This window comes from Cryptomeria japonica, chromosome 3 (genome assembly GCF_030272615.1).
Source record: "Cryptomeria japonica chromosome 3, Sugi_1.0, whole genome shotgun sequence".
Taxonomy (NCBI): Eukaryota; Viridiplantae; Streptophyta; class Pinopsida; order Cupressales; family Cupressaceae; genus Cryptomeria; species Cryptomeria japonica.
In genome coordinates this window covers 667,973,247-667,989,615 of record NC_081407.1, presented here as the reverse complement: position 1 = coordinate 667,989,615, position 16,369 = coordinate 667,973,247, and the positions used below count along the sequence as shown (strand labels likewise).

Genomic DNA, 16,369 nt, shown 5'->3' with positions numbered 1-16,369 from the left:
TCTTCTCATATAATTTCTTCCTAAGATGAGAATCATTCTTTTTTAATGCATACCTATCATAGCCACATTAACTCTTGGATTCATTTTAAACACCAAACTATATGTTCCTAATTCCCTTGTCTTTATCCATCTATTACAACATGAGTCTAATTAACCATTTTCTATGACAGAACTAGATCATTTCTTAAGAATCACATGTCATCTCATAAATGTCCTACTCACATACATGTTCATGGATTAGAATCACAAGTATTAAAATCCTTCCAAATAGAATTATGTATATATTCAAGGATAACTCATGAAGTCATACACTACAGGAACACATATAAACTAATCATCCATTTTTTGATCCAATATATCTATAAACCAAATCTCCATCTCCTACACATTGAATAATTATTACAATACATTTCAATGGAATGATTAAAAGATAAGAGTACATAATCTCTTTTACAATTGAAACTCATCATGATATAATATACTATCTCAACCCCTATAAATTATATCGGCTTAATGAAGAATCATGGAGTGTATACACATCTACAACTATTCATTCATTCCCATAACTGAAGGATATCTAACATTAAAGATTAGTATATTTCAAATCAATACATAAATAATCATTAACATATCCACTACCATCAATAAGATATACATAAGATAATCCAACTGTGTCACTCAATAATTCAATTACTTTCTAATCTAGAATTGCATACACATTGAATATCCATTTTCAGCAATCTCATAATATATCCCATTCTAAAATTAACCTACTACAATTCCTAATACATATGTTCACAAGATACTAATTACATAGTCTTCTTTACTATTACATCTTTTTCAAGATACAAAACACATGATATCAACTCCAATTACATAGATTATACTCCAAGATCCATTCACATGGTGAGATAATATAAATCCATGTCCATGAAAACAAGCATCCAATAAAGAACATCCCAATGTGACAAGACATCAAACCACCTGACCATGTGGAACCAATTAGGAACCACCCCCCATGCTAGGAGATGACATGGGGTTCAAAATCACACTCTAGGCCTAGGTTGACATCTAAAATCCAAGGGACTCAACATGAACATTAAAATATGACAACCAAGAGAAATAATAAAATCACATCACAAGGCTAAACATAAATCAATAAAATCCCAAAGGCATAGCAATAATTAAGGCATAAGGATCATGGACACATGTAGGGAAAGAGTGTCATCACATGCTATCCTTACAAAGAAGTGGAAAAGACAAACTCTGATAGAAATGTGGAGCCATCTCAACATTAGATCCAATCAATGGAATTTTCCTTACCACCATAATTGTCTTTCCAATCTCATCCCAAGCCTCTCCTCAAGGTCTGTGAGTGGGGCACACCAACAACTTTTCATTATCTTGATTTTGTGAATCCTTATCACCTAACTCACTAATCAAATTATACTAGTTCTCACATGAAAATTAAACATAAATCCTCCATGTGGTCCCATGACAGGTCTAGACTGTAAGCATCCTCTATAGGATCCTCTTAGAGCCTAGTGGTTATGACCCTAGTCCTATACATGCAAGAGCCCACTATCCCTATCCATGGATCAAGACCTTAGTTTTAATCATAGCCATAACAACAAAATAATAAGATAACTATAACATCATGAAGTATCAACATAAATTGATTCCATAATCACAACATCACCACTACAAAAATGAAGCATAAAATGAACAATAAAGTCAACATATAAAGCAGGATCCTTCACCTTCGAAAGAATAGAAAAAGAAAGAGCAAGGAAAACAACATCTTACTCAAAAATATACAAATACATCCTCAATAGTGAGGCACAATCCTCCCACTAGAGCTCAAATAATCCTCAAAGACAAGGCATATCAACTTGTCAGAGAAAATTAAAATAATAAAATAGACAAAAGTAAGACATAATCTACCCTAAGAATCACAAGGAGATCATGAAACACCTCTAGTACAAGGGTAGGCCAAAAAAAACCAACCCAAAAAGCTAAAATCATAAGAATTACCATTAACATGGTAGTTTAGTGCACCCATAGAAAAGAGTGGTGCATAGATCACTTCTTTTAGTGCATAGAGAACTTATTTTAGTGCATAAGTGCCAGAGATAAAAAACAACAAAAATGAAAGAAAATAAGTTATGAAACCACCTAGAGTTCGTCATAGACTCACATAATTACTCAAAAAAACTTACAAAAGGGGCGAAAGACCAAATTAGAGCCAAAGATTGACACAAATAATGTCAACAAGATCATACCAACTAAATTTAATATCATTACTTGGCAAAATTCATACATAGCTGGTCATGGACAAAGCCTAGACTCAACAATCACTGGCGAAACTTCAAGACACCAAAATTCCAAATCAAATAGGATGGAGAACCATGATTACCATCATTCCTAATCCAAGGGCATACACAAAACCTCCTATAGTAGTCATTGAGCATACACAAACACTTCTCAGGAAAATACATAAAAGCTCTCAATGTCATTCATGAAAATAGTCATATAGTTAATGAAATATAAAAAAGATTAAACCCCCCATAGGATATAATATAGCTATATCATTTAAACCCATTCTCAATATTATTTCTCACCAATTCCACATGCACCAATAAAGACATGGAGAGGACAATCTTTTCCTAATGAAAATATTTAGAGAGAGGACATCAAACCAACCTAGAAATCGAAGCTATGGCAAATGAAATCCGAAGAAGAGCTCGAAGACAAAATTCCAAACCCAGCAATATTAAAGCAATCTAAATCCAAGATCAAGAAAACAAAAATCTTCAAATACATAGGAAAAATCTCTCGAAAGCCAACCCGACAAACTTCTTAGGAATTTCTATGAATAAAAATTACAATTAAAAATATAGAAAAATATCGACCAATGAAAAGATTCCTACAAACCATATATTATACCTACCATGCATAAATCTGAGGTAAGTATTATTCAATAATAATATTTACGTATCCCCACAAAACCAAATCAAATAAAAGTGTATGTAACAATTAACCATGTAGTACCAAGATAGCAATATTATAAACATAGTAAATTAATAATAAATAATACCCAATTAATAAATAAACAAAGTAAATAAATGAAAGTCATCGTAAATAAAATCCAATTAAATATTAAATCAACCAACATAAGAAAACATTAATAAACAATGAATAATTAATAAATAACCAATAAATAATAAATCAATTTATCAACTAAATTAAGCTCAATAATCATTATTAAAGCCAATAAAAATAAATATTAAATAATCGTGCAAATAATCAATTATCAAATAAATCAACTATACTATTCATACTATTTTAATCAAATATTAATTAAAGATTAAGCACACTCATAACACCTTAAGGAAACCCGACATAGGGTCAAACATCAACACAAGATTCTAGCCACCAACTTGGGCCACAGAACACACTAACAAAGTAGACAACTTAAGCCTAAAGTATGAAGAGGGAAACACAATGCCATCTCCACAACTTGCCATTGGGATAAGACACCCTCAGATCTGTGAGACTAGGTGGAGTCGATATCTGGTACCTACAATCCTGTGATCACCAATGACCATGATATAACATATACAATAATATATCATAAATAATCAGGAAACTGATAGATAATCGTAACACCATAGCATGCTCACAATGATTGGTATGACATCATCCCTATCACGAAAAAACTAGAAGACAGTCACAATCATCATAACGTCAACTCAATCATTGTCATAATCATGAAATAGGGTTAGCATAATCAAGATGTCATCATAAACTCATAAGCAATATAATCCATACATGAATAGTGATTGCATAAGCCTGGTCAACATATTAGTCCAAGACATAGCTTCATCCACATAAATCATAATGAGTCCACTAATGTCAAAGAGACTATCAAAGCGCAAATCTAAAAGTGTATATCACACCCTCTCATAAACGATGAGTCAGGGAGGGGCACTACATTTTATCAAGTATGGGGAGAATGTGAGATACTATTTATAGTGTCTCTATAACACTTAACCTATATTTAAAACCTCATGATCTTTGGTAAATTGAGTCACAAATTTTGTGCATTAGTCAAATCAATAATCCATATTTGGAAGAAACTTATTGTAGTTGTCCATGGAAGCAGATCCATTATCTATCAACATCTTAATGAATATTATTTCCAAATATTATTTCTTGAGCAAAATTATGGGCAATTTCTAAAATTGTTTAAGACTTTGGTATAAATATGTGTAGATCTCACTAACTAGGTTTTCAACTTCAACTACTAAACCAAACTTCCTCACAATTATAAATAGTAAATTCATTTTCTGGGCCATGCAACAACTCACAATCATGTATGGTGAAGTAGCTTGTAGATTTATTGAAATATCATTACTCGACCAAGTGCATCTCTACACTATTATTTGCTCTTATATAGACCAATGTTTTGATAGTTGTGAAGTCGTCCATACTATCAATTTCATTGAAAGATTTCTCAGCTAGTTCAAATAATTTTTGTGATGTGAGATTCTCTTTCATTTTAAGAACAATGATTATATGATTTCAGTAGACATCTTTATGTGTAATACACAAATGAAATTATATGTAATAAGTATTATCAACCACAATAACTTCATCTAAAGATAATGTAAGAAATGATTGATTCTTTTTTTTTTTCCTATATATATTATTTTTCAGCTCAACATGAAATTTTGCCCAGTCTCATCCAATGTCTATTGATCAATATCTATAAGGAAATTTATAAAAACTCACATAAGGTAAAGCACTATTATATTCAAGGTAGTCTATGAAATCAAGTCCTCTAGTCAAAACATTAAAAATGATAGTCAACCAAATAGTTTTGGTCTTAGTTGTTTATTTATATGTTTCAAAACTAGTGCATCTTTACAGAAATGATGTATAAGCTACTTGACTATGTTCATTTTCTCTGTAAATTCTATGTTAATGTCTTGCAGAAACTTGTTAGCCGTTGCGAGAAGAGAGTTGTTATTTTTGATAATAAAACTAAATCAGAAGCAAAGAAGGAAAGTCAAATATCTAAATTACTACAGATAGTGGAAGCAAATCTGGCTGAAAATGGAGATAGCCCTTATACTAATGAGGTGTTCGAAAAAGCAAAGGTGCGTTGACGTTGTGGAACTGAGTATTCAAATGAAAAATACAATATTTCCTTCGTTCCTCACCTCATTTGTTTTATTTCTTCAGAGTATGGCTTCACAATATTACTACATGCAAGACAGCGAAAGAGGATGTCAGGAGAAGGTCAAGGTTTTAAATGAGATGGTAATATAATTTACTGTTCAATATTAATCTGCTTAAAAAGGCCATCAACTGTTCAAGTGTTCTAGCTTTCTTCTCGCAAATTTAAATTGTATATTACTACTGTTTCAACAACATCTGTGGTATGCTGTTATTTAGGCTTTGAGTTCATTCTATCGTGGTATTCTACATGACGTCTTTAAATTCAATTTACTATTCTTATCGAGATTTTACGTTTGGTATTTCTATTTGCATGCTAAGTTTGTATTAATGCTCTAGGGAGTACTACGCATTTTCACAGACTATTAGTTTATTATTTTGATATACTAATGATTTTATACTAATGTTCATTTTATTTTCTTTCAGTTCTGCCATCGAACCAATTTCTTGATATACTACAATTAAGAGAAAGATAAGCTATGGATAGGATGAAATTGAGTAGAGAGAAGAAAGCGCCAAAGCTTAGGACACCAAAACCATTCTATATAGAGCAAATAATGTTAGTAATAGAAAAAATAAAAGATTCCAAGTGAACTAGGTAAAGAAACCACAATGTCAAAGGGATCAAGCTAGTAATCCATGCAATGCTAGATGATAAAAACAAAGGTTGTATCCCATGTAATCTGGCAGAGATAGATGAGTAACTACACCTTAGGGGGTATTATGCAATACAACACTACCACTTCAGGGATATAAAAATCAATAACATCAAGAAATAAGGAGGCCTCATATGCTACCTTAAGAGGTTTACATGATAGTATGTTGATATCTTAAGTAAGATAGAGAAACAAATCAAGGATAAAAACCCTCAATGCTAAGGAGATATTCTTTCTGAAAATTAATGCATTCCAAGCTAGGAATAAGATCCTTATAAAGGATATAAATATATATGAAAGGAACAGATCATTGTAAAGAGAACATTTTAAAAAAGAAAGAGTAAATATATGCTTATCAATAATACATAGCTGTCAAAGAGAAGAAAGGAGGGGAGGATCCTTACCTAGGGACACCTATTTCTACAAGGAAATGGGATCTTTAAACAATAATGTACAAAAGAGGAGGACATGCCTTAGATAAGTTGTCCATAACCATAGTGTGTGAGCAAGAAAAACTACACTAGATATTATAATGTTTCTTACCCTTGAAATAGATTTTTTTGTACTCGATAATGTACCACTAGAAATGATAATGAGCCCCTATATAGAGCTTATGAATGTCACATAGCGAGGAGTAAGATAATTGAAAGTAATTATTGTATAGAAGGGACATGACAAATGGCCAACTCATTATCGTATGTAAATTAATTGATACCAGATATGATAAGTTATTAAATTTTAAACTTGAAGGCTTGACATTCATGAGTGGAATGGTCATGCATTTGATGATACACAAAAAAATGAAGTCTTTCTACATTGTATTTATTATTTTTATTTCATTTTTTTGGAAGAGTAATAAATTTAGATTTAAGAAGTGTTAACATGATACAATCGAGGTTATACAATTTGGAATGGACTATCCAACCTTATAGTCCAAACACACAAAAATATAGCTTAATTGTAGTGCCTATAAAGATAGTAACTTTTTTCCATGAAAGTATATTGGTTAGATGCTCCGAAGCCCTCACATACTCATTAAATTTGGCCCTTTGACACTACATGCAAACATATAGGATGTCATGGGCTTATTATAGACAAAATACTAAACTAAAGTCTTAAGGATTAGTTCCTCCAAATATATTATTTCTTAACTACTCCCTAGCTATTGTTGATAATCTCATATTCCTCTTGATATGTTTAAATATCAAATTATATTATTAGAAGTGATTGGTGATAGATTCCCTTATCCCATAACTGGTGTAACATGTGCACAAGCTACAAATTCTAGGAGAGTGTCCAAATCTAGGTGTAGATAGGTGTGGAAATATTTAGATATTTACTGGTCATTTTTCAACTATGTGACATACTCCATTATCTCTACAAGGAATGGAAGGGGTTTGCATTCTTACAACAATAGGTCTAGTCTGAATTTTTCTAGAACACTCCCTCATTAGACTCCCAAGTTTACTTTTGTGATGTGGTGAAAAATTAGGGTTTCCACCATAAAAGGAAAAAAAAAACCAATGATTTTTACTTGGGGACCATTACATTCAAAAGAGGGCTTGCAATCCAATAGGTCTAGTCACAAATATATAAAGATTAGGAAGGAGAACTCTAATTGGATTGGGTTAAACCTTCTTTTGTGAGATGAATTGTTGAAATTAGGGTAAAAGTGTTGTAAAAGAAAGTAAAAACACAACTGGATCTAAGTAATGTAAGAACATTTATATTTGATCCTAGTGTCGTGTATTGTGAAGTGTACCTATACCTGCAAACACAAAACACTCAATAAATCATTACAAGCATGGTTAATGAATTTAAATCAAAGAAAGATAAAACCATAGCTAATCGATCTATTGCCTCCTAGTAAATGTGAGTATGAATTTTGCTCTTAGATCTTGTTATGCAAATTCTAGTGACTTGACTACACTTAGATGGAGGATTTAAATGAGGAAGATGCATGATCTAGTAATAATAGCATGATTAAGATATATGATTTCAAGATTGATCTAGAAAATATGCTAAGATTTAAGCTAGGATTGAACATAATAACATTGCTAAGTGATAAACTAGAAGCTAGATGCCTATAGTAACAATGGATGAATGCAAACGAGATAAGATCATTATTTCTCCAAAATGGGGTCTATTTATAGGATTTCCAAGGCTAGGGGTGAGGTGGCAAGAATCAATGATCAAGATTAAGTCTGAAGATATCAATGGTGAAATTGCAGGAGGTTGGCAAAGACGTTGGATTAAAGGGAACATATGTCATCTCTATGGTGATAAGTGTCAAGAGGTTTCTAGAAGAGGTTGGATGAAAGGGAACACTTAGTGACAAGTGTCACAAATCTTCTAGAAGAGGTGGGAGGAAAGGGAACATGGGGGTAGGTAGAATGGATTAGGTTTAGGAATGGTTAGGTTAGGTGGTTAAAAGTTAGGAGAATTTGAATTTAGAAATTCAAATAATAAGAAAAAGGCTAATTAATTTCAACAAATCATAATTGATTTGTTTTAATTAATCAGATATTAGAAGAAATGATTTTCATGGGGAAGAATTAATTAATTTGAATTAATTAATCAAAGGGGATTATTGAAATGATCCTATTAAATAAATACTTAGATTTATTAATAAGTAGATGAAAAAGGGGGATTTAATCAAATTGTTGATGAATTCAATTAAATAGGGAGGGAGATTAATTAAATAATTTCTTATTCAATTAATTATCTTCAGACCATTTTTAGGTGTATACATTTTTCCCCTCATTGAAGCAAGGTGTGATGATGCATTGTTTCAAATAATAATCTCATTTTGATGATGTTGTCGGTTTGATAGAATGCCCTAGCTTTTGATTGCTGAATTTCGGTATGATTATGCCCCCTCGGGAGATCAATTGAGATAAGTGATCTTTGGAGTTTTGCGAGATTGATATCTCAATAGATTCGATTTGATTTCTGCGACTGTGTTTGATGAAAATGTGAGTTCTTTGATTAGCTTGATTGCTTAGATTGATAAGATTCAAAAATCTTGATTGATTAGATTCAGCCTGGTTTTAGGAATGACACCTCCTGTATAAGGCATGAATGATCACAACGTCTGGTTTCAAGAAGGATTCATCCTGTATAAGACATGATGAGAGCATCTAGTTTGAGGAAGGATACATCCTATATAAGACATGAATTAGAATCAGATCATCCCATTTCAAGAAGGATACATCCTGTATAAGACATGATAGATTGATTAGATTTGATAAGCTTGATTAGATAAAGAACTGACAGTTTGTTGATATCAAGTTGCAGAAATATTGGGATATGCTGATGTTGATTTTGTTGATGGAGATGGCATAAATTCTTCACTGGGTCGATAATATCTGAAGAGATATGAGTTATTATTATGATTGTGTATACACTTGTGATAATACTTTGATGATTCCTGTGATATATTTAACCTTGGATAAAAGGAGCGTGCGGGATCCCATGCAAGAATGAAATGAAAGCTAAAATGCAAATGAAATGCAAAGCTACGACCAAACCAGTCACTAGATTATTTTGCATTTTTGTCATCATTGAGCTTTTTGAAATGTGGGAAGTGAGTGCAAACATCGATGGTATAATTAAACCATGATGACCTGAGCACTTCTTTCTTGGATTTTAATATAGCAAGTTAGTACAAGCATCGAGGTATAATTGAACCGAGATGACCTGGGTGTTGCTTGCGTAAAACTAGTAGTATTAATCATTTTAATACGCAAATCAGAAATGCCTTCAATGATACTCTAATGATCATGTCTCGAGAAAAATTTGCACATATTAATGATTAATTTTCAAATAGAAGACAAGAAAAATATCATGCTCCTTCCTTGTTCCTCTAGTCAAAGACATCTTGGAGTCACTCAGAAATCATGACAGTGAAAAGCAATATAGAAAATTTGAACAATCATGTTAAAATCATTATCCAAAAGATATTATCCATTGAAAAGTGTGTGATGTGCATAGATTGACTTCGTAATAGCATGATAGTTGATAGTTTGATCTTATGTTCAATGTTGGATATGTCTCAGTTTTTGCTTGATAGGAGTTGTCCAACTGTTGTTCTATCTATTTGATTAAGCTTAAAATGATCAAGAGTTTGCCCCCATCTAGGCGTAGGATTTTTCCCCAAGCCTAGAAACAAAGTTGTTATGATATATCTAATGATCCAAACCATGGCAAGAAGCCACCTGGGATGTTTGCGTATGTACAAAGGCTTTATGATCAATGTTGATGAAAAATGAATGAATGCAAGCGATAAAATACATGAACTAATAGATGGAAGAGCTAGCGGACAGATAGCACATGTTTTCCAGGTTTTCACCATTTATTTTTATTGCACTTTTTCTCATATTTGATTTTTTTTTTTTTCTGATTTTTCACTGTTTTTTATTTTTTATTTTTTTTCAGACATAAAAGATTTTTAGATGCATGCTATTGATAGGTTCCTCGAGCTGATCCCCATCCTATGTTGATAATTGATATGCACCTGATCCAAATACTACTGTGACCACAAATGGACCTAACCAGTTTGGTTCAAACTGTCCTTTCTTTTCTCGATCTGCCTGGTTGCATGGATTTTGCTTTAGCACTAGGTCTCCAACTTGAAAGACTCTTGGTTTGACCTTATGATTATAGCTTTGACACATTCTTTGCTGATATACCTTTAAATGATCAAAGACATTTTGTCTTCATTCATGGATTAATTCTAACTCTTGCAGTCTCGTAGATAGGGTATCTCTACTTCGATTAGTAATATTTCTTTTGATCTGTATACAAGAGAGAAAGGTGTGGCACCTGTTGGTGTGTAGATACTGGTATGGCAAGCCCATAGAGTAGGGTTTAGTTGAATATGCCAATCTCTTCCAGCATCGTTCACTGTCTTTTTGAGGATTTTCAGAATAGTTTTGTTAGATGCTTCTACCTACCCATTTCCCTGTGGATAATAGGGTATGGAGAATCTGTGCTGGATTTTGAACTTCTTACATGGCTCTTGTACATCTTGATTTTTGAATGGTCACCCATTATCAGTGATAATTGTTATTGGTATTCCATAGCAACAAATAATGTAATTAAAGATAAATGCAGCAATTTGTTTTCCTATGATATTTGTGAGAGGTACAACCTAAATCCATTTTGTAAAATATTATGTAGCTACCAAGATGAATTTATGTCCATTAGATGAAGAACGATTTACCTTTCCTACTAGATCAAGACCCCATTGACAAAAAGGCCAAGGTGTTGCTAAAGAATGAAGTTCTTGTGCTAGTGCATGAATCAAATTCCCATGGATATGATATTGTTTGCATGTTCTCGCTATCTGAAAAGAATCTCATTCCATAGTCCGCTTATAATAGCCCAAGTGTATGAGTTTTTTTGAAAGGGTAAGACCACTTGAATGAGTTCCACAAATATCATTATGGACTTCATGTAAGGCCTTCTCAGATTCTTCCTATTTGAAACATCTTAAGAGACCACCATCCAGACCTCGTTTAAATAGGGTATCCATAGTGAGAGTAAAATGGGAGGATTGGCGAATAAAATTTCTCTTTTGGTTTTTTATAAATCAGGAGGTAGGGTGTTGTCTTTCAGGTATGTGTAATTTTTGCCATAGTGGGAGGAATCATGCCCAACAAGGTGACAAATAGTTTGGAAATCAAGACAATTATGAGCGAGGTAAAACAATTCTTCCACCAGGAATCCATAACGTTGTTGATTTTCTTGTGTTTGAAGGAGAGAAGCAAGTGTAGCCATGGCATATGTTGCTTTGTTGTCATTTCTTGCAATCTACTGAAAAGTTATTTCTACAAAATACTTTATGATATCATCAATCATCTTTTTGTAAGGCATCAATTTTTTATCTTTTGTTTGATAGTCATCATTAATTTGATTGATGACAAGCTGAGAGTCTCCAAAGACTTTAAGTTGTGTAATGTTCCATTATATAGCCATTTTGATACCTATAACCAAAGCTTCATACTCTGTTGTATTGTTGGTGCATGGAAACCTTAATTTTTATGCTTTTGGAATTGTATGACCTTGTGGTATGATGAATAGAATACCTTCTCTTGATCCATGTTGGCTTGCATTAGTGATGCTTTCTCCCAGACTGATATTCGGGTGATGTATTGTAAGATATGGATCAAACCCTAGAATGTTTGTATATGACCAGGTAAAATTGATTCGCCATCTTTTAAAGGGTTCCAAATATTTTTGTCTTGCTAGTTCTGATAAAGAGATTGTTGGATGTAGATCAATTATGTCAATGATAATTGCCTCTGTTGATCTCATCAAAATGGATGACTTCTCTTGATAAAATTTAGGTAAGGTGTCAAATCTCCCATCTACCAGTGCCTTGAGGAGGTTTTCACTGTTAGATGCATCCTTTATTTTTACTTTTTCTCGATCTAATGTTGCCAATGAATGGTTTTCAGCATTAGACCTGATATTGTTTTCTTGGTTTTCATTTTTGTGACTAGGAGATTTAACACCGACTTGACATGAAGATACCTTAGCCGAATCCTTGGTGAAAGTTGTTGTGGGTTTGATTTCATTAAAATATAAGGATGTGGCCTGGTCATTAAGAAAGGTATCAATGGCAATATGTCCTTCATTTTTCCAGTCCATAGGTTCAGGAGGGATAAAGGATAAAGGGTCCTCATGTTGAATAGTTTCAAAGATATTAGGGGTCATGATAATGATGTCAGAGCTTTTAGTATGTATTTCCATGTCTAGAACCATGCTCTCATCAGAATGACCTCGCATAAGAAACTCTTGATCATCCTCGGTTAAGTCCATGTTAGCCAAATGTGATTCTGATTCAAGTAGGCTAGTTCCTACTATTTTTCCTGCATATGTGTGAAATACATAAACTTCTACATCTGCTTCTTCCCTTTCCATTTCAATTTGCTTTGGTTTGTTTTTCTATGATAACAAATATTCTCTGGTCCCTCGGTCTCCTAGCTACATTTTTTTTTCCATGTTTGATAGAATTTATACAAATGATTGTTCCTTGGATTGTGTTCTTGAAGATGCTACCTCTTTGTTACGTGAAACAATAACCTCTTGGGTTGGTTTCAGATTATTACAACACTGCAATGGATTTGAGTTTGCTGATATTATGATTTCCTATCCATTGTATGCAAACTTTAAGCACCGATGACATGTTGATGTAATAGCTTGTATGTCCTATATCCATGGTCTTCCCAAGAGCATATTGTATGGTAGGTCCAGCTCAAGAACTTGGCATGCTATGTCTTTTTGCAAAGGTCCTACTCTAAGAGGAAATACCACAATTCCTTTAGAGTAATGTTCTTCTTCACCATATGCTTTGATTTTTATCCTTTTCTGGGGATCGACTACATCTTCTGAATATCATAGAGCACGGACAAGACTTAAAGAGAAAATGTTCAAGCCAACTCCCCCATCTTTTAAGACTCATTTAACAAGCGTTCTATGAATGGCACCATCAATTTGCAAGAGACCATTATGGGAATGTTGCAATGAATTAATGCTTAGATATGAAGGATATGAACTTTCAATAGGATCCTTTGAAATATGTTTGATGAAAATTATGTATATCCCTTGGGGAACTTCATATTTGGATGTATTCTTTGGTGATGATTCTATGGAAGGTTCTTGCAAGCTTTTAGGAGGTGTAGGAATAGATGCCTTTGGAGAATCAATTGGTTTATGGGGGGATGAGCCATTGCTAGATATAGGTGCACAATTTTGATCTTTCTTAGCCAAATGCTTTAGAGATCTCTTTAAGAGTTACATAAAAGAGCCACCTTTTTGAGATGTATTTGAATCCTTGTGAGGTTTTAACATAGTTGGATTTTCATTTTGAACTTGTTTGATTTCTCTGATATGTTTGTAATAATGAATTTGGGCATAAGATTAATAACTATATTAGCTAACCATAAAAACTAACATGCTATGAAAGAAATCCAAATACATGCAATAGAAGAAGGAAAAGCAAGATTTCAACATAAACATGCAAACCATATGAAGAAAACTCCTTCCTTGACCTCCATTGTTCTCCTTTCTCCTCCAAATAGCGGATTTATGTGGATCTCACCTACAAGTACAAAAACATGAAGCAAGATTCATTTTGATAACGCGAGGATACTAGAAGCATGGTTGATCAATCTCTTTCATTGAAGAAAATCATCCAATTTATAGACAAATTGGAGAGAGGACAAGATTAGCATGAAGAGATTTGAAAGGAAATTCAAATCAAGAATGGCAAAATTATGACAAATGTATGACAATTTGCTATGCAAGGTGTATAACAAATTATGACAAATTATGACAAGATTGAAATGCCATTCCCATGACAAAAGGGAAGGGAGAAAATAGCTTCCATGATTGCAACAAATGGAAGCATAAACATAGGAGAAAATGAGGGAATGAATTTAGAGGAAATATTAGAAAAATTAAAGAAAATAGGAGAAATAGAAATTAGGTGAATTAATTAATAGGTTTTCATCCATTAATTAAATCATGAAAGAGACCTAGGATTAAATAAATAGATTTATTTAACCCATAAAGAAGAAGAAAAGGATTATATGAACAAATCATAAAACCCTATAAATAAGAGGACAAGGAATTAGGTCAAGACAATAAGAAATTAATGTAGGTTCGATCATGATTCTGACTGAGAAAAGACCAATGTTGACAAATGATTGAGATTGGTTGACAAAAATCAATGACAAATTGACCAAGATTGACAAGGAGATCAAATCGATAGGTGCCAATTCACGAGGAACAATGATTAATTGATCCAAATTGACTTGATTGAAAGGGACAAGGATCGATGACGAATCGATCAAAAAATGACAAGATTGACAAGGACAAGGATTGATGACGAATCGATCGCAAAATGACGAGATTGACAAGGACAAGGATCGATGACGAATCGATTGCAAAATGACAAGATTGACAAGTTGATAATTGCAAATGATTACTAACAAGATAAAGATGATTGAAAGATTGACAAGAGGACAAAACCCTAATTCTATCATCAATTAGGATTGATGATGTCCAAAATGATGATAAATGAGCATGCACCATGATGCGATAGGATAAGATCAACCAAAATCATGACTGAAGATTGCTATCGACAACACCTAATTTGAAAGTGATAAAAATGAGGAATGCAGAAGAAGGACTCGATGCTCACAAATGATAAAGACCAAGTGCACAACATAGAAGAAATGTTAAGGTGACACAAGAACCCTAAAATAAGGCAATGCGTAAATGTTAAAGTATGACTCCACAAGCGTTGACCATTTTTAGATGTCTACATTTTGCCCCTCTTTGAGACAATGTGATTCTAAGAATTGTTTCAAAGAACAATAATGAAAATTCCCCAAACAATAACAATAACATATGCATGCCCCCTCGAGAAATTGGATGGAAAAATCCAGAAAAGAGGCCAAGTGATCAATAAGAATGACAAAAGATGACAGGTTCGACTGGACTACCAAGACTGGTGGAAGAAATGTTAGTAAGAAGAAATTAAATAGAGGACAGCTAGAGATGAAGGAAAACTTGCTTTCACAAATGCACATAAGTAGATGAGAACCTTTATTTATTGTAGCAAAGTGGATGCAGAGCATCCTGGCATTGAAGACTAGAGCTAGAACGCAACCCCTTTTGCAAAAGATAGACATATCGCACACAAGGAATGAGTGAAGCATCCTAGGGTGCATACATCAAGGGTCAAGCTATGTGTGACATTCACAAAGAAAATGTACTTATCACAGACACTCAATGATATAGTTGCCCCAGTTTGTGACAAACATTCCACAAACAACAAACACAACAAAAAGGAAAGGGACCATGAACCATCCCGATCACTCTAAATCACTCAGTGACATCATCGAGCAACATAGGAACATGATCAAAGCCAAAGATAAATCAGTAAAAAGATAAGACGCACAAATTCAACCAAGTCAAACAAACAGTCTGATCGTCATTGTCAAAAGTGGAAAACAAGAATGATCATGCTGTTTGGTTTCAAGGAATGCAGTAGCCTGTCGAAGACAGGACACAGTCTAGTTTCGAGTATACCACACCCTATATAAGACCCATGATAATGTTGACAAGGACCAATGGTAATGTTGACACTATTTGGATTGATGTGACAACTGTGATCAGGTTAAATGCTTGCTTGGTCGAATAGTTTATCTGTTAATGCATGATTTCATTAAAGCACAATGTTTGATTGAGTGTCATTGGATGTATGCTCAACAATCTATCTATGCACAAAGGGGACCATTTATTGAAAAAATGCAAAATGCCAAAGAAATTGTTTTTGGGTTTTGATGTTTTTCACTTTGTAGGAATTTCGAGTTTTTTACAACTTTTTTTTGTTCATTTTTCAGGACTTTATTTGACTTTTTAGGGATTTTTTCAGGACATTATTTGATTTTTAGGGA

At 33.2% G+C, this 16,369-nt stretch overlaps 1 protein-coding gene across 1 annotated transcript in view; it reads left to right on the top strand.

Annotated features, from left to right (window-relative positions):
• LOC131030651 (immune-associated nucleotide-binding protein 8) overlaps positions 1-5,387 on the top strand; it is a 115,493-nt gene extending 110,106 nt beyond the window's left edge. The window contains exons 4-5 of the mRNA XM_057961562.2: positions 4,998-5,162; positions 5,248-5,387. Coding sequence (XP_057817545.2) covers positions 4,998-5,162; positions 5,248-5,334 — 252 coding nt within the window. The 3' untranslated portion in view covers positions 5,335-5,387. The remainder of the gene's footprint in view (positions 1-4,997; positions 5,163-5,247) is intronic.
• The last annotated feature ends 10,982 nt before the right edge of the window (positions 5,388-16,369 follow it).